The sequence below is a fragment of the Lygodium microphyllum genome, chromosome 9 (genome assembly GCF_053477565.2).
Source record: "Lygodium microphyllum isolate KBCC chromosome 9, Lygodium_microphyllum_v1.1.10, whole genome shotgun sequence".
Classification (NCBI taxonomy): Eukaryota; Viridiplantae; Streptophyta; class Polypodiopsida; order Schizaeales; family Lygodiaceae; genus Lygodium; species Lygodium microphyllum.
This window is the reverse complement of record NC_141143.1, coordinates 152761821-152782253: the sequence shown is the minus strand read 5'-3', so window position 1 is coordinate 152782253 and position 20433 is coordinate 152761821. Positions and strand designations below refer to the sequence as shown.

The following is a 20433-nucleotide window of genomic DNA, read 5'->3' as shown; positions in this document are numbered from 1 at the left end:
TGTCTTCCCCTGAAGGCCAACCACCGAATCCTTCTCCATGAAAGGACAACTATCCCCTCATTCTACTGCTCTCCCTCTGACCGACGCCGGATAATGGTCACCCTCTGACCGATGCTGGATGCCGGATAATGGTCACCCACGCCACCTTGGCCTGGGAGTCTGTGGAGTTGTCTGACCCGGCCCAGAGAAAGTTCCGCACTAGGTGGCGAAGCTGAACTACACAGGACGTGGAGAAGCACCAACACGAGGTGATGTACCAAGTAGTTGCTAGGAGGACCTGGTTAACCACTAGGGCTCGGCCTGCTAGGGAAAGGTGAGCGGTGCTCTAGTAGGTCAGCTTTCTCCGAATAGAATCAAGGATTGGAAGAAACTACTAGGCGGGAGTGATATCAAGTCCTACCTGGAACCCTAGGTAACGAACGGTCTGCCCTCTGCCCACCCATCTAAATCCCAAGTGGACGCCCCACTCTGTGCTAGAGTCCAAGTTTGTAAGGAAACCAACCGACTTTTGCCAGTTGATTTTCGCTCCTGCTACAGTACAGAACACCTCGAGGGCCAGTCTCACTCTCTCCAGCATTAGTTCATCATCCTCTACGTAACGTAAAGTGTTGTATCATTTGCATACTTTGAGTCTAACAGCTCCGTCTCCTCTCTCACTGGAAGTTGGAGGCTGTGTAACCTGCTCACACGTGACCTGAGGAAGTGAGACATTGCCTCTGCAGAGAGTAAGAACAAGTATGGGGCCAAGGGGCAGCCTTACCGGACCGATCTCTCTAATCGAAACTCCTCTCACATGCCACCTATGAGAACCCTGCTGGTGGCCGATCTGTATAGTGTTGAGACCCCACGGATCCATGCTTGGGGGAAGCCCATTGTCACCATAGTGCCTTCTAAGAAGTCCCAGTCCACCCTGTCATAGGCTTTCTCGAAATCCAGGAGTAGTACAGCCAATCCCTGACCATTGTGTTGGGCCCACTCCGTCACCTCAAAGAAGGTGAAGACATTGTCTAGGATGCTCCTATCCTGGACAAAGCCTGTCTGTGTGTCATGAATGATAGCTGGAAGAGTTGTCTCTAGTTCTTGAAATCACCTGCTGCAGCCGGTTAGCCTCCTCCCAGATGTCAATCCATGCCCCAAAATCTTTGCTATGGATTTTGTGGCTCATTGAAGACTTATTTGCAGCAGGGACCACCTTGTCTAAGTAAGCTGCCCGATTAATCCAGATGTTAAACAATAATGGTCTCCTTTGTTTCTGCCAGTGTCTTTCCATTGCAGATTCGGGGTTACCTGAAGCCAAGCAGTGACCAATTGTTGAGTGGCCTATGAGCATTTGATTGACACTTTGTTGACTCCACTGAAAAGGATATCCATCTAGTTACTATCTGGCCACTAGATTGCTTTCTCCAGGAGCCCCAGACTTCCATCTAGGTGAAGTGACTTGTTCCCATGCTATGGCATGCCAGCCTCTGGCTTCACCAAGCGACCAAAGCACCTTCCTGAAAAGGGTTTCCAACTGTTCCTATGGATGGGGAGAAAGGGGAGGATAGTAGCAGCAAAGATATGATAAGTGATAAGATGAATTTCAATAGGACGAACTGTCCAGCCAAGCTGAACGTGTGTTCCATTCTGCTTTTGCTCTGGAGTGTCATTCTTTCTGGCAGCCATTCGAAGCACTGTTTGATGCTGATGACTCCAACTGGAATCCCCAAGTACTGAATTAGCTGGCCTTTGCTGATTTCCTTGAATCCTAAATAAGCTCCCAGCCGGGGCTGCCTTCCCATGAAAGGTATAGGGGCTCAGACTTGCCTTCACTAATTTTGGACAGTGAAAGAAAGGGAAACTCATCATACACGAAGTGTGAGCAGAATCCTTGCCAGCTCTAAACATATTTGGGTTATCATCAGGGAAGAGCTGTGCACAGAAATAATTTCCATTATGTAGTACCACAGGTTTGATCGTGCCTTTGTGAATTGCCAGATCAATATTGATGAGGGGGTGGATAACTAAGCCAAAGAGCAGTGGGGCTAGGGGCCAGCCCATGGCAAATGCTTTGGCTTAGCACAAACCTGTCAGTATGGTGGCCGTTGATGGAAATTGTGGCAGAGGTGGTGGTGACCAGATTTTGGACCATTCTGTAGAACATGTCACTGAACCCACATTTGTGCAACACTGCTAATACAGATTCCCAGCATACTCTATTGTATGCTTTTTCCAAATCCATATTCAGAAGCGTGTAGTTGTCCTTTGAGCTCATGGCAAAGTGTTGAGGATGACATCATGGATGCTACGTCCACGAATGAAGCTGTATTGTCTGCTGTGGACCAGACTCACCAGAAGATGTTTAATCCTCAAGGGCTAACGCTTAGCCATCAGCTTGTATGGTGCATTTAGCATGTTGAGTGGCCGCCAATGGTTGGGATAAGTCTGACCCCCGACTTGGGGGTGAGCTTCACAATGCCCTCATTGATATAAGGAGTCGTTTCCCTAGTGGTTCTGAAGTAGTTAGAGTAAATTACATAAATCACCTGCAGATCATTCCCATATAGTCATAAAATATTATATTGGAAACCCTCCAGGAGCTTTATCCCGTTTCGTGCTTTTAGCTACCTCTAACAGCTCCTCTTTTGTTAAAGGCCGCCAAGTGAAGGGCTGCCTCTGCAGAGACATTGCTATCCATACACTCCAAAACCCTCAGCCCTACCATCAAATGGGGAGCTAACAATTGCCGAGAGGTGCCATTTAAAGACAATAGAGCTTTTGTCCTCCTCAAAGATTTCATACCTGTGCTCATCTTCAATCATGGCGATCGTTTCTCTTCATTGCTTCATGTTGAGGGCAGACGAGAAAAATGGGGTTGGGGCTTCATTAATGAGAAAGCCATGCATCCTCTTTTGCACCTTAATGCCTGAAATTCTATGAGATTCCCTATCCCTATTAAGATTCTCAACATCTTGCAACAAACGAAGCAATACACTAACACCGGGCATGAGAAGAACAGAAGCAAGAAGATTGCTTCGAAATTGTTGAGTTGAACCAAATCGTCGTTGCCCCCACTTAGCTTAAGTTCTCCCATGGCAGTTATTGCTTTCATGCGTTTCTCCTGGGCGGAAGGTGGGTTAGCTCCTCTCTTTGCATTCGTCCAAGCTTTCTTGGCCCTCTCCAAAACTGGAGTCCTTTAGGAAAGTCGTATTGAGGTTAAAGGGAGAGGGACCTCGAGTTGTTTTGCCTACAAAGATTAACTCATGATCAGAAGCCATCACATAAAAAAACATCATAAACCTAATGTCTAGAGATGCCCATTGTCCACCATGATTAGAAAGATAGATGTGGTTAAGCCTTGCAGCTTGCCATGCCACATCTATATGTTTATTATGACATGTCACACATTTGCATGAGGTCTTTTCGATAAGTGAGGCAACATTCAGCAAGGTTATGTGATGTGCCATTCTAGTTAAGCTAAAGGAGGCAACATTTAGTGGTCACTTAGACACTATGAGTAGCACTATTTGGACTTTCAATTTGGATGAATGAATGTAGTTGGTTGGATAGTCTCCCAATTTAACATGCAGCAAAACGTCAAGGCCTCTAACAAAAGGATCGACCTAAGGGTTCCTAGATTATGAAGGTCTCCTAGACGATAGTTTAATATTCACTTAAGAAGGGACATTTTGTAACCAATCAAAAGTGAGAGTGGGCTAACATTGCTCTTGATTCAAAGACAAAGAGAAACAAGGGGGGTCAAATGTCAACTCCTACCCTCTAAAGCAACAATAAGCCAAGTATGTATCCAATCAAGTTGGAGGATCACACTCTAGTAGCTCTGTTTAGTATTTTAGAAAAGCCGTTTGATTGATTGGATCTGCCCAACAATAGAATCTCAATCGTTAAAATTGAGGCCTTCCCCTTTCCTTGATGGGTTTGTTTTAGAAATCTAATTAGCAAAGCATGCTATCACATTGTGAGAATATATAAAAGTTGCTTCCTTTTATTATCCTATTATACAAGGTTCACTATACATAATTTAGGCACAAGGCATACATATTTAATATGAATGCATTTCCTTTTAATTAGTATTTTAAGTCCTTTTGCAATGATCCCAACTTCTACGAAGCCATCTAACTTTCCATAAGGACTCAATCTCTTAAGGCCATTCTATCTCTTAACTAGTATTTGAGGTCATCCATTCCTAGCCAGCAATGGGGATCTTGAAGCTGTGCATTCCTATCATATAGTGTTGAGGGATTTATTGGCTAATAGCCTCTCTAAGCTCCTCCGCTTTAGGTGATGTAGCAACAACACTCTTGGTCCTTTCCACCACTTAGCTCTTGGCCTTGGATACCAAGAGTGTCCTTTTGGGTTTATCTCAATCACTTTGCAATTCTTATTGGACCTTGGGGTGATTCCCACTACTAATAGCTTCATTGGTCTCATAGATCCAACATCCACATATCCTCTCTCTGTGATCCCACAAATCTAGTAGCCATATATCTTAAACCATTTGTTTAATTCACAAGCAAAATTGTACAACAAACATAGTGAAGTAAGGAATATAATATTTTTAAATCAATCATTAAGTTAAACTAGAGGAATACTTTTAACACGAATAAAATAAGTAAATATAAAATAAACAACAACAAACCTTTAAGATTATCGAGGATATAGCCCACGTTATATCGAGTCTTTGAGTTGTTTATTTTATACTCACTTGTTTTTTCTTGAGTTAAACGTGTTGCTTTAGTCAAAGTTGTTTTTTTATTGGAAAAGATTTTGGTATGTTTACTTTATATCTTTTCTTGTGAATTAATAAGAAGGTTTAAAAGAACATGTGATTGTTGGATTTGGGGATTAATAAAAAGAGGATATATGGCTATTGGATTTGTGGGACCAATGAAGCCATTGGTAGTGGCACTTCCCCAAGGTTCGATGAAAATGCTTGAGTGATTGAGATAATGACATAAGGGCATGGCTTAGTATCCAAGATTGAGAGCTAAGTGTGAAACACATTGTTGTTATATTAGACAAAGGAGTTTAGAAGGGCTCTGAGCTAGTAGATCCCTCGACAACCTATGATATCCCATGCAGAGTTTCATGATTTCCATTGTTGTTTAGAGATGAATGAACTTAAATACCAGTTAAGAGGTGAAATGAAATTGAGGGGGGTTGGTAGTCCTTGTGGAGACTAACATAGCCTCACAGAAGTTGGGATACTTATGGGAAGAAATTAATCCTAATTAATAGGGAGTATCATATTGATTGTCTATGTCTTGTGCCTAAATTATGTGTCATGAGTTTTACTAATGAAAAATATGCATTTATATGTTTTCATAGTGTAGTGGCATGTTTTACTAATTAGATAACTAAAATAAATCCATTAAGGAAAGTGGGAGGCTTGAGTCCTAATGATTAAGATTCAATGGTTAGGTAGATTCTATTAGTTGGGTAGCTTTTCTAAAACACTAAATAGAGCTACTAGAATGTGACTCTCCGATTCGGTTACTTGGCTTAACTTTGTTTTAGAGGGTTGATGCTTTGTGGGCAAAGGAGTTAACACACACACACACACACACACTCTCTCTCTCTCTCTCTCTCTCTCTCTCTCTCTCTCTCTCTCTCTTTCAACCAAGTACGGTGTTAATCCACTCACATTTTATTGATTACAAAGCGACCCTTCTTAGGTGAGCCTTAGGCTATCAATTAGGGGACCTTTGTGTAAGTTTGGAACCCTCAAGTTGATCCTTCGAATTGAGGTCTTAATGTTGCTGTGAGGTAAATTTTGAGATTGCCCAGCTAGCTAAGTCTGCTTATTCAAATTAGATCTGGATGGTGTTGCTCATCGAAAAGTGTGCGAGTGACCATTAAACATTGCCTCCTCTAGCTTAGTTAGGGTGGATACGTCACACATGGTATCAGAGTAGAAGTTTATTAGAGTGTTGGGTTTTATGAAAATAAAATTTTGAGAATATGAGAGAGAGTTTTTAACTTATTAAAGTAATTGAATGTTCATTGAAATTGATTGGGAAAACTCAATCCAAGTCATTTTCAAGAGGGTTTGATTGAAAAGTAATATTAAAGTGACTTCCTAGGAGGAGGGGTTTTGTTGGATTAAGGGAAGGGAAGGAACGGACTAATTAGAAATAAGTTGGCAAATTGAATCCAACTATTTGGCTTCAGAATATTTGTGGATAACTAAATTAGCTAGTGAGCTTGATGGCATAATGTCTTTAGAATCTAAGATACAATATTTTTATGATCTCAAGAATGTCTGAACATAACCGTAGCCAAACTCCAAGAGAAGAAATGTATTCTCAAGAAAATAAAAGCTCTAGACTTCAATGGTGAGCATATCAATGTTGATGTGAATGTAGAAGCTTAGATTGGTCATATGGATGATTATTTCTCTACTACAGAAACTATTGAAACAAATCGATCTATGATAGCACACTTACACCTTATTGTGGAGGTGAAATTGTGGTGGAAACAACTGTACCTAAATAATACGATGTTAGAAGGGTTAAGGACTTAGGTTGAGATAAAAGCTATACTAAGAGGAAGATAGCTTTCATCATCTTTTAAAAACTTGAATATGAATAAATTCTTTGGCCTTCAATAATTTGATTTAAACATTGTAAGGTTTTGCAAAGGCTTGAATTCTCCTCTTAATCACCATCTTGAATCAATGAGGCTAGTCACTTTAAAAGATGCCCTAATGTGAGCTAAGCCCTTAGTCAAAGAGATTAGTAAAGATCATGGGAATGCTTACATTCCAAGAGGGAATGCAAATTATTGTGGTGCAAGATCTACCTCTCTCATAAGATAGTCAAGTTTACATAGTAAAAGAAACTCAAGGAAATCGTTGATGCTAGATTTGTAATGAAGTGGGTTACTTTAAGGCAGAATGCCCAAAAAGAAAGTGTCATAACTACAATGAGCTTAGCAATTTAGGTTTGATTGTCCCAATTATGAAGGGACTATGAGTTTGGAAGGTTTTCATGTTCCTCTTGGAAGGGAAAACATAACTTGTAGATGTGGTACATGCTATGCAACTGAATCACAATCTTATACCATCATTGGAAAGCTAGAGACAGTAGATCTTGAAGAGTCCACAAATTTTGAATCCTAGCTATACCCTCAATAATGGATCAATTGTATTTGTAGTTATCCAATTGATAAAGTTACAAGTATAGTGAATCACTTTGAGCAAATGTAGCACTAAATTTTTCGAGATGAGAATATCACTATGTTTTTCTGAGATCTAAGATGGTGTTGTTTTGTATCACTTTAGTAACTTCAATAATAATAATAATAGTTTGGAGTATTAAGTGCCTTACTTTTATCAACTTTTTTGAGATATTGGTAGGGATTCTTGATGGGAAATATGGAGATTGAATTTTGGCTTCTATAAAAATTTTCAAACATGTACATTATTAGAATCATGGAGCTTGTTATACAATCAAGCTATGACCATTTTAAGTTATGTCTAATGTGCAAGAATGTTTATGTGTGTGTGTTGCGCATGAGAGAAAAGGCCGTGTTTTTACTTTTTTGGGACTTGTACATTTGTAAAAATGTAGATAGTCTCAAATTTGAGTTAAATGTCTTAAAAAGTACTCAAATTAACTTTCTTCAAGCTTAAGAAAAGCTTCTTATCTCTATCTACATAAACAACCTATTGCTAGTTTGAGAGAAACACAACTCTCTTGGAGGAAACCCCACTTTGCGAGTGTGAGTGAAGCTTTTTCTCATCTCCTTTGCACTTACAAGGAAGCTATGTGTCGAAATCATCAAAATCTACTGAGTTTTTCTCCTCTTCTTCACATGTGCGTGGTTGTTATATGCTTGAAATGATTTATTTTTTAGATTTTTTTTGTTGATTTTTGGAGGCGAATTATGTTTTTATCTATGTTTTTTGAGGTCTATGACTCTTTTATTAGTAGTTTTGAGAGTGTATGTGAGTTTGGATTGATTGCACATCTTTTGATAGCTCATTGTGGTTTTTGGTTGGTTTATAATGATCTAATATATTCTATTTGGTCCTATATGCTTTTAATTGCGTCTATGAGGTTTTGTACAATTCTTTTTCTCTTTTGTTTGAGGCTTTGAGATTATGGATGAAAGAGACTAGATATCATTTGAGATTCTTTTAATGTTTTTTTGTTAATCAATGAAGGTTTTCTATTGATCATGTGGTTTTATTATCTTACGTTTACCTTCTATTACCTTCTATGACATTTTCTATATATATGTAGCCCTCTATATGCTTCTATATGGGTTCTCTTGGATGGGTTAGTAGCTTAGGAATATTTTTCTCCCTTGAAAAGAGGAGAATAGAAGCTCTTATTAGCTACTTTGAATGAAGGAAGTAGTAGTTGAAGGCTTAAGTTGAAGACTTGGAGTAACAATGATAGTAGATTGTGAGACATTGCAATGTCTTTGGTGACTCTTAATATTAGACATATCCTTTGGGAAGTGTCTTCATGACTAAGAGGGGATTTTTGGTAATTATTACATTGGGGAGAGCATGTGAGAGAGAGGTAACCATTTGATATCAATAAATTGTACATTGGAGAGATTGTGAGATTATAAGAGAAAAAGACACTGAAGACTTTATCGAAAATTTTGCAATTATATGAGATAATTTCCATTCAAGATTGGCATATGGAAGTGTTCTTTTTCTTATTGTTGGTGATCTGAAGAATTGGTATGAAGATTGAGTTTAGGGAGTGTGAGAATGAAGCAATTGAAAAAATGTTAGCAAGAGAATCTTCCAAAGGCTAAGAAAATTAAAGAAGCCCTCTGTTTCCTTCTATTGAGTGGTAATGAGGGAGATTGTATCAAATCTTTGATGAATAAGTCAATAAAGAGATACACATTAGAATATCTCTAGAGGTACATGAGATAATTGAAAGCTAAGGGTCAAGCTAAAAGTAAATTAACAAGAGAAAAATCCTTTAAAGCTCTTTTGATACTCTTTATAGAAGTTACAATGGCTCAATCAAACCAAGGTTCCCTTCCTATCTAGATATATCTTGGAAATTTAGATGATCATCTTGCCAACACAGTTCTATTACCAATTTTTAAGGGAGAATACAGTGAAGATTCTGATATTCATCTACCTGAGTTCATGGTAACATGTAGCTACTAATCCTAGGACCCTTGAGCATTGGCTGGTAATATTCTCCACTAGTTTTAAATACATGATGTTTCAATGGTATAAAAGATGCATTAGGAACTTTTAGCATTAGGACAATTTGAAGTGCATTTTCCTTACTAAATTTATGTGTGAAGGATTTGAAGAGTGGATAAGAGAGGAATTCATAACCATAAGCCAGTTAATTGGAGAATGGATCGAATCATATGTCTCTAGAATGGAGTCAATATCGAAGAGATAGTCCAACCACAAAGACAATGGAATTTAGAAGGGAGTGCTTCTTAAAGGATTGCAATCATAGGTCAAGAAGTTTGTGGAATTGAGAAGGCCAACCAATTTGCAGGCTACATTGAAATGTGCCAGATTATATGATGAAGTAGAGGCTAGATTAACCATGAATCAATGAAGAGGAGTTTTGCTTCCCTCAATGCTAGGAGTGATGTATTGGTCCAATTCCATTTTAGGGAATGTACTCCATCCCTATCCATAAGTGTCGAGACAATGCTTGAGTATAGTGCTCCAACTTAATAGTGGCTACAAATAGTACATTCAATAATGACTCAACCATAGTAACAATGGTATTAGTTAGTCCCACTAATGACTAATCAATAATAACCTTGGAATCCTACCACTCGGAGTCCACAACCATTCTAACAAGAAGGCATGAATTAGAGTCAGAACATAGCCCCTTTTGCATCAAATCAACCTATTTATATAGTGATCATAGAGACACCCCAAAACTCTTTTATAAGTACAATAAAATGTGAAACTCTAAAGGACTATTTGTCCAACTCAGTAGCATATATCGAGAAAGAGTTAATGGATGCGTTACTAGTGTTATATATGCTCAATGCCCCACCCTCGTAAGATGCCACCAACGATCCATGTTGCTCTAATTTGTAAGGTCCCCATTATGAGGAGAAGACATGTGTGAACTTGGTTGGGTCATGACTTGTATGTCAGATGAGGTCTATTGGTGCGCGGATCAGATACTAGACGCATGCGTAGCGAATGTCGGAAGGTCCCCAAGAACAATGAACTCTACAAATCTTCATAATGTCAAGTACAAAGAAAAAGCAAATTTGTCCGACATGAGACAAAAGAGACCAATTGGGTGTAATCTCCCCCCATGCCTTGTGTGAGCACTTCACAAGGCATATATTTATAGATTTATTTATCTTCAAGCTAAAAAATAGCCCACTTTACAAATAGCATGCTTTTACTTTTGGTATTTGCATTTTCCCAAATATAAAGTAAGGTGTTTGGGAATCCAAAAATTAGGATGTGCCCAAATACAAAGATCAAATAATGAAATATTTAATCGAGCACATATGCGCATACAATATAATAAATTACGCTTTAATAAATAAGCGTGCTTAAATAAATATTTGCACCACGCCTTTAGTGATAAGATGCGCACCCATAAAAAATAGTAATTCTTCTAGGCATTTGGAATTACCCATGTGCACATTAAATTAATCTGACACCTGAAAAGGATAAGCGTCCCCATTAGCTTCTTGTACAAGGAATCCACCTTATGTACAAGCCTTGACAAATAAATAGTTTTATGGAATCCACCGAAAAACCTCACAGAATTCACCGTGAAATATGCCTCCTGGCATCATCTATAGTGACCAGATGGCAAAAAGGTGACCTTTGTGGATCTAACCTTTGGGTTATATAGAGTAGTTAAGTTGGTAGCAACTGGAGGCACAATGCATCGAGTTCTAGGGTGCGGAAGTTATCAGGGACCCCTGTTTTGGGGAAAGTTATGTTGGTAGCAACTAGAGGCACAATGCATCGAGTTCCAAGGTGACCTTTGTTGATCTAGCCTTTTAGTTATATAGAGTAGTTATGTTGGTAGTAACTGGAGGCATAATGCATTGAGTTGTAGAGTGTGGAAGTTATCAGGGACCTTTGTTTTGGGGTTCAAGGGCCATAGAAGTGGCCCCTAGCTAGGGGCTCTCATAGGGCCAATGGGCCCCTTGATAGGGGTCCAAGGGAAGTGCTCCTAGCCCATGGTAAAAGGAATATTCATTGGCTGACTAGGAAAGGTTCATAATATAGTTGGGTAAGCCAACTAGATTAACTTCCCAAGCTATAAAAGGAAAACCCCTCTAAAGCCATCATCAATCTATCTTTACCCAATCAGAGTTCTTCCAACTACCCTTAAGCTTTTTGCCTATCATTTTTCTAGATCGCCATCCAAGCTTCATAGTGGAAGTGCACACGTGGATAGAGTCATCTTTGTATCAGTTCATTTGAAATTAAAGTAGTTTTTGTTATTCTCATATTTACTGTGTTCTCTACTCTTTGCTTAGATTATGTCCATTGCTCCACGTAATTTCTACATGGTATCAGAGCCTTGTGAACTTAGAGGAGGGAGTGAAGAGTATGTGAAAGGCAAGGGCTTCAACATTGAAGAGGAGAAATATTGTCTAATGTATTAGGTAGCAGTGCTAGCATATTAGGTTATGCTATTGTTGTCACGATAATTCAAACATTGAGATTTCGTCCACTAACCTTTAGTGAAGGCAAGTTAAATTATACAAACTATACTTTGTGGAAGTTTACCATTACAACTATCCACGATTCTTATGAGCTTCTAGAGACGTTGCTGGGGATTTGACCTAAAGCCACAACCCATCCTTTAACTCATCAAATTCGAGTGTTATGATTCCTCCAAATGTAGATCTTCTATGATCTTGGAAAAGAAGGAATGCAAATGTGTTGTGTGCCTTAGTTACAAGTTTTTCTAACAGTGTCTTGACCTTGATTCAACATACAATCAAGGCATTGGAGGCTTGGAACATACTGAAGAGCCAGTACAAAATGCAAAATCAAATGAGGATTTAAAACTTAGAGAATCAACTAACAATAGATAAGTTTGCCAAAGGAGAGATAGCTGAAGCATTCATCACTCGAATCAAGAATTTGCGCAACGAGATGGCTAGTGCTAGGATACAAAAGACTAGTGGAGGTGCTAGCTCAAAGGTATCTTCAATTTTTTCCACCAAAGTTTGATGGATTGGTAATTTCCATAAACACTCAGGTGAGATCCTAAGCTTTGATGTTTGAGGAATTTTGTGCACAAGTAATGGAGGAGGAGTTGCAGCTTAAAGCCCAAGAAGGATAATGAAGATGTTGCATTCTTTGCCAATATGAAAGACAAAGGTGGTTCCTTTACCAATGGTAACAAGAACAAGGGTGGTAAAAAAAAGATTCAAGGAGAGTGCTTCTACTGCAAGAAGAAAGAACATGAAATTGCAAATTATTGTGTTAAAAAGGTAAATGAAAAGAGTGGCATTGTGAAGACAGAAATATCTAACACTAACTCATGGGTATTGGATAGCGGCACCTCCGACCAAAAAGAAAGGTCTATCTAGTTTTATGAAGCCTATGCAATAATACATCATTGTGATGGTTGGAATGCTCTACTACTAAGGGAACAAGTACTATTTTCTTTGTTGCTGCAAATGGTGAACTCAAAAGTCTTTCAAATATGGTTAATGAAAGTTGATTATTAATTGCTTCTAAACTGATCTTGGCCATAAGGTGAGGTTCATTAAGACAAGTGCAGAAATCATCGACAGTGGCAGCAAAGTTTTTGGAAAAGGAGAAAGAAGGAACAACATGCATGAGCTAAGTGTTCTTATAGCCATTGATGGTGTGGGCACAAGTAAATTTTGACATGAAATATTTGGTCACATTGATTTTGCAATATTAAAGAAGATACATAAGCAAGGTATTGTTGCTCACCTACTTGCAATAATAATTGAAATGAAGGAACCATGTGAAGCTTGAATGATGGGCAAGCAACAATTGCATTTCCACAAGAAAGAAAGAACAAAGTAACGGCTCCTCTAGATTTTGAGCATATTGAATTGTGCAATAGAATACCTACACAAGCCTTGGGAGGATCTTCTTATTCTATGTTGATCATCAATTACTACAGTAGGAAGATGTGGATATACTTCCTTTATGATAAGGCTCAAGCTTTTGGTAAGTTTAAAAAATGGCTAAAACTTGTTGAGAATGAAACATGGGAAAGTGTGAAGAAGTTTAGAAAAGATTTTGATGGTAAGCTTAACTCAAAAGAAAGGGATTAAGCATCAATTGATGGCATCTCATACACCTCTGCAAAATGGCATTGTTGAATGCCAAAATAACACCGTGGTGGAAGGCAAGGTGCATGCTTAAGGGCAAGGGATTGCCTAACCGATTTTCAACAGAAGTTGTTAATATTACAGTGTACATTTTCAATCAAAGTTACACAAAGGCTCTTAAGATAAAAACTCCTCATGAGGCCTATTCTAGTAAGAAACCATCTATCTCATACTTTAGAACTTTTCGATGTGAATGGCTATTCTAGTAAGAAACCATCAATCTCATACTTTAGAACTTTGGGATATGAATGTTATGCACATGTTCCAAGAGATAGGAGAAATAAGTTAAATCCAAAAAGCACAAAATGTATCTTCTTGGATTATAATGATGAGCAAAAGGCTTACAAATTGTATAACCATGAGACAAAGAAGGTCATAGTGAGCCTTGATGTGGCATTCAAGGAGTAGCCACATACAATGAAGGATGAGAATCTAAGGTCTTCTACTTTATCATTCTATTAATAAGTAGTTTACTATGAACCTATCCCAAGAGTTTTCCCTACCCTCAAGGAGGAAGAAGTATCATCCTCAGATAATGAGAAAAAAGTTCACAAACTTGGAATTACGCCACTGAAAATCCCATTTCCGGAATGGGTGAAGCAGCTCTATGATCACAATAATCCTAGGTCTACCATAGTTGAGGCAAAGGCAGATGGACCAAGGGGGTCTCTAAGAATAGAGGAGGAAAGAAAGGCTTCTACTTGCACAGTCAATATGGTCTTGATGGCTGAGATCATGAGAGAAGTAAAGAAGCCAATAGACATGGAAGAAGCACTTGCCAATCCAGCATGGAGAGTAGCTATGCAAGTTGAGTATGGTAGCATAATGAAGAATGATACTTGGGAGCTAGTGGAATGGCTAGAAAAGAGGAAGATTATTGGCACCAAGTGGGTCTGGAAGGTAAATTACAAGCCTGATGGGGTAGCTTAGAAAAGTACAAAGTCAAATTAGTTGCACAAGGATTTTCACAGGTTGAAGGATTCAATTTTCAAGGATCATCTTCTTCAACTGCTAGAACGACCACTATTCGCAAAGTGCTTACAATGACCACTCATAAGAAGTGGTCAATTTACCAAATGGATGGATGTTAAACCAACGTTCTTGAATGGAGATCTCAAGGAGGAGGTATACATGGCTCAACCACCTATTCTAAGAAAAAAGTTTATAAGCTAGAGAAGGCATTGTATGGATAACTACAAAATAAGTATGCATGGGAAATCTTAAAAGCATTTGGCATGACCGAGTGTAAGGAGATAGCTACACTCATGGAAGTCAATGTGAAGTTATTCATTGAGTATACATTAGCACTAGAAGACATTGGGAAGTACAAGAGGTTGGTTAGCAACCTCATCTACTTGTGCAATACCATGCCAAATATCAAATTTGATGTCAGTGTTTTGAGTAGGTTCTCAAATAAATCACAAGAAAGTCATTGGAAAGTTGGGATGCGAGTGCTCAGGTACTTGAAGGAAACTTAACTATGCTATCACGTACTGTTCTAGAAGTGCTCTTGTGGGGAACTATAACTTACATTGAGTAGGTGACAATGATCCAAGAAATCAATTTCTAGATATTGTTTCTCTTTAGGTTCAGGAATATTCTCTTTGATTAGAAAGAATCAACAAATTGTGGCATTGTCTTTTACCCATCATGAGATATTTGGACTCAAGTTTGGGCCTTTTAGTTTTAGAGAGAGAAAGTCTCTCAACTAATAGGAGGAGAGCTACCATTATGGTAAAATAGGGTTTTTTCAAATTTAAAGTCTTTTATCTCATTTTTATAGATTTTTGAAAAGAAGCATTCTCAGGTATTTTTAGAGCATAAATTTGTGGAGGTACAAGAAACAAAAGCTACTAGCACAATGAAAGACAGTAGATGGAGACATCTCTTGTCGGTCTTGCACAACCTTGTAGTATCACGGTCATTTTCTTGAAATTCTTGAATAATACACCCAAATATTTTCCCTCCAGTGTAGTATCCCTCCGTTTTTTCCAAAAAACTCAAATAGTTCAACAAATTCCTTCATTTTTGCACAAGATTTTCTATTATATTCTCTCTTTTCTATCAACCTCTTCTTCTACTTCATTTTCTATGTCAACGGAAGCCTCACGTTCTCGGCATCTCTCCTCTTCTATTAGAGAAATCACAATATGCAACAAGTTTGATCTTGACAACAATAGGTGGATTCCTACTACCATCTCTTTTGGTAGTTGGGTTATGTTGCAGACAAGGAAGAGAAGATGACGCGGAAATGAATTCATTGACACCTACAAGGGGCAAGTCAAGAATTTCAAGGTCAAAGGATTGGGGAAAAAAATCAAGGAGGTGCTTATATAACATGTGTATATGCACTTAGAATTGCATTTGTAGAACTAGCCTATTGAGGTGCCACACCATAGACCAAACACTGTAAGTTCAAAAAATTCCAATAGGCTTGAAACCGAGTTTTTATGTTTCAAGAAATTAGTGAAGTGACAAGTAAAATGTTTAAAAGGTGAATAAATTCAAAAGCCTATCAATGCTTTTACTTGTACCATTCTCATATTTATATTTATATGTTGCTCATGTATATGTTTCACTAATAGCATATGGGATTTTAGAAGTGGAACTTGCCAATACCAAATGCCAAGCTTGGAAAGTTGCAGTTTTATTTGTTTGTTTAATTCAAGATGGTTTCGCCTTGCTCCTCTACTCCAACAATCCTCTCCACTCACCAATAACTTGTCTTTGGAATGTGATACACACAATGACCAAAATCTCATAAAAAGACAATAGAAAAAGACGATGTTAATCAAATGAGACTGGTCACATTTAACCAAGTAATGACGTACATTTTTTAGCTTGTGTCTCTTAGTCAATTCATACATTTCCCTAGATGGGCCAGGTAGGGAAGGTACCTACAATATATCAGCATGGGATGCTTTTTACATAGCCCTTTTCTAGATGCTAAACACCTTTAGATGGGGGGGCCCTTCTACTAACACTAGAAGCAAACCATACAACACTAGAATCCCTTTTCTTAAATTATATACTAAGGAAAAATGGTGCCCAAACTCTTCTAGTATAGGGCAAGCTGTAAACAAAAAAGAGAGATTTTCAAGTGTCCCATTTTGTCTAGCATTCTTTTGAGGTGTAAGGAAAGCCAACAAGGGATCTCATGCTTATGAAACTTCATTCCAATCGCTCATTTAGCCACACTTTACTCGAACCCCACCTACAAAGGGGATGGGTAGAATATCCCCATAGTAGATAGTGCAATTGGAGGTAGTCCAACTACAAGTGAACAATTTTATTTCACACATATAGACATCATCCAAAGGCTTCACAAGCACATGCTAGGACATCCTAACTATGCAAAAGGCACTGAAATGTTGCAAGGAACTATTATTGGCTAGAAATGAAAGTTGGCACCCTTAGGTATGTGATCCAATGCTTGAGCTAGCAAAGAATCAAGATCAAAAGGATCAATCCATTGTGCAAGGAGGGTATGATTCCATCTTAATGGTTGTAGTCATGCTAAACAAAGGAGCTCATGCTTTGGTCAAATCAACTCATAAGGCTTTGGATATTGCCACGATATTCATCAAGGAGATATTTCGATTACATGGGCTCCCCGAAAAAAATCATTAGTGATCATCAACCCATATTGGGGGGGGTTACATTTTGGACCCAACACCCCCACTCCCCCCCTTCAGAAATTATAGGAACAAAGCAATTGGTCTCTCATGGTTAGTTTATTTGTGCCTCAACCACCTGTTGCAAGCCATAGAACCAAAATATGATACCTTTATGTGAACCATCTTACCACAAAAGTTGTGCATTAGGATGCAAAGTACCCTAATTTTTTAGCAACACCGATGAATCTAGGCATGGAGTGCCTAGTACTTTTTAAAGATATGCATATATTACTAAAAAATATTTAAGGTCACTTATACAATACTTAGCTCTTGGATTTGGATAGAGACCCTAAAATATAAGAATGATTGTCATATATTTGTATACGAATGAAGTCCTCATATTCAACAATGAAATTTTTAGCTACAAAGTTAGATCTAGTTGGAAATGTATGAAAATTTTTGAATTTTATAATTACTTAAATTCAAGGTTCAATTTACCTACCTAATAAAGGTTTACTTAACTCTTAGAATGACCAAGATAATATGTTTATTTTAGGTTTGCATTTGAAATGTTGCATAGGAGTATGCAAATGTGACATTAAACACATGTTTAAAAGATGTGAACTACATCTTATGGAAGGGTTTGATTTGTGATGGTGTCAATATCAACAAAACTTTAAGCATTCTCGTGAGTGAGACAATTACCAAAGCCACTTGCTGATCTCCTCCAACTAGGCTCAACATTCATAAGTTGTAGACAATCTAATGTCTCTCCTAAAGATGTCACCTTGCAATCTCCTAAGGATGAGAGTAGCCAACACCATGGTTGGCTCAAGGAGAGTGAAAGCTGCTTCCACGATCTCAAGGACCAATACTATACCACTTGTTTCCCTAAAATAATTTTGCTTTGGCTTTATCTCCCAACCTTGTGGTGGTTACCATTGATAAGCTCTAATCCTAACACTAACAGAAAAAGCCACTCAATCTAATCCTAAAACTAACACTAATACTAACACCTCTCTCTCTCTCTCTCTCTCTCTCTCTCTCTCTCTCTCTCTCTCTCTCTCTCTCTCTCTCTCTCTCTCTCTCTCTCTCCCCCCAAACAAATGATGGGTTTATTGATAGATGCAAATTATTTTAAAATCACATCATCAACAAGTGCACTACGATAATTATCGGTTGTTTGCTAGTGTGTACATCGGTAATTATGCAACACATATAGCAACACACATACACATTAGCATACATATCAATGAATTTAGCAACATCGTTTTGGTGCAAATGCTAATGCTGTAAAAACATTATAATAATTGAAACTTCTTTCTCTATACATTTTAGGGTTGAAAAGTTAGTGGGAGCAAAAATGAATGCACAACAAAAATGTCTAGGTAAGAGTATCTTGCTTCCCTCCATTTTTGATTTTGTTAATTAGTTTGCTTCTTTGTTTATCTCCCTATACCCTCTTGGAAAAAGGCATGGCTTCAAGGTAGGGTTATTCATTTTTTGCATACAAGCTTCCATGCTCGTGAGAGCTATAGTTTGAGTGAGAAAAGTATATGTGTGTGAGCTTTAAAAAAGAAGCATAAATGGCCATTTTAAGTTATTTTGCACCATTCTCAACTTGATGTTAGCATAAATAGTATGCAAGAGAGAGAAGTGAATCGAAAAAGAGAGAAAGAGAGAAAAACTATGGTTTAATGCTTGGTTTATTTTCTTTAATGTTTTCTCTCTTTATATATGTGTTATTTTGCAGCACTTTTAGCTTGATTTTAGTGTAAAATTAATGTTAAAGAGAAAGGGGGGAGGAGGGAGGAAGGAATGAGAGATCAAGAGAGAGAGAGGGGTGAGATCTAGGTTGAACTATGCATAAAATTGTTCATAAGCCATATATTAAGGGAGACTTAGGCTACAAAGTGGCCAAAGTGTCATGTCTTTGAGACCAAGGACTTCTTTAAGCCTACGTCAAGTATGCCACATGACTTTTGTTTTTAATACATGTGCTAGAATTAAGTAGTTATAGATATAACTATTTGAATTAGATACCAAAATTTAAGATTACATTATTTAATAATTTACAATATATTTATAATTAAATATTAATATTTTTAAAGGTCTTAATCAATATTAGTATTAAGATTAGGAATAGTACAAGGATTATAATTTAACTATTTTTAAATGTTCTTAAATAGGATTAATATTAGTAATAAGATTTGAAATTTTTTAAAAAGTTCTTAATTAGAATTGGGATTAGGATTAGGAAGAGAATAACTCTTTAAAAATTTATGAAATAGTTTGTGCATCATTAGTTAGTGTGATTAGAGCAAATAGTTAAATATGTCATTGTTGTCAAGATTACATACATCAAGTACGTAGAATCATAAAGGATCACATCAACGTATCTAGAGAATGGGATCCCAAAAAATTTGACCTCAGTAACCTTCACAAAAGAGATATAGGACAGCCACTTGACTTAATATCCTACATATGGAATCGCTCAAGCATCTTATGTATGTACACCTGTGTTGTGACAGGTGAAGGAGTCCCTTAGAGTGATTACATGTGATATGCATACCAAGAATATGTGCCCCATGTCCTTCATCTCAAAGCCCTTCTTGAGCTGAGCCCTCAAAAGCATCCAGCTCATCATGAGATTTCCCAACAATCAACATATCATCGACATAAAGAATCAAGATAATAAGGCTACTACCACGGGCCTTCTTTGTATATAAACACATATCTATATCACCACAAGTATATCCCTCCAAATATATGAAACCATCCAACTTATGGTACCATTCCCTAGAAGCCTACTTAAGGCCAAAAAGGCTCTTTCTCAACTTGTACACTAGTTGTTCCCTTAAGCTATTGCATATAGACATTCTCATGCAAGTTCCCATACAAAAAAGCCATTTTCACATCCATCTTATAAAGCTCAAGATCTAACTGTGCAATAAAAGCTAGAACCAATCATAGGGTAGTCACCTTAACTACAAGAGAGAAGACTTCATCGAAGTCAACGCATTGCTTCTACTTGAAACCCTTAGCAATCAATCTAGCCTTATACACTAGCTTGGGGTGTCCAGGGGTATCTTCAACTTGTACACCCAATTGCATGGTAATGCATGTTTCCCACTAGGCAAAGGAACCAAATCCCATGTATGGTTTTTGTGTAGTGAATCAAACTCTGACTACATGGCCCTCTCCCAATAGTGACTATCACCTTAGTGCATAGCCTCCTCATAAGTAAGAGGCTCACTAAACTTTATCACCATAATATAGTTCATGGAGAGCACAAACTAATAACGCTAACATTTATCTGTAGACCATCGCAAAACAGGCTATGGGACATATACATCTTGTCTAACATCATGGTCATGGGCCACTAGAGCATCAACTAGAGGCTGTCTAGTTGGTTTTATGGTAACAAGAGGCTCCTCTTGAAAGGTTGCTCTCTAAATGACCTTCCAAGCATATGGATCCCATAGGTGATAGCCCATCTCAC

General features: G+C 37.9%; 1 protein-coding gene across 1 annotated transcript in view; it reads left to right on the top strand.

Moving 5' to 3' along the window:
• AGL26 (tRNA (cytidine(34)-2'-O)-methyltransferase) overlaps nucleotides 1-18290 on the top strand; it is a 96538-nt gene extending 78248 nt beyond the window's left edge. Inside the window, exon 8 of the mRNA XM_087685322.1 lies at nucleotides 18270-18290. Coding sequence (XP_087541448.1) covers nucleotides 18270-18275 — 6 coding nt within the window. The 3' untranslated portion in view covers nucleotides 18276-18290. The remainder of the gene's footprint in view (nucleotides 1-18269) is intronic.
• Nucleotides 18291-20433: the final 2143 nt, after the last annotated feature.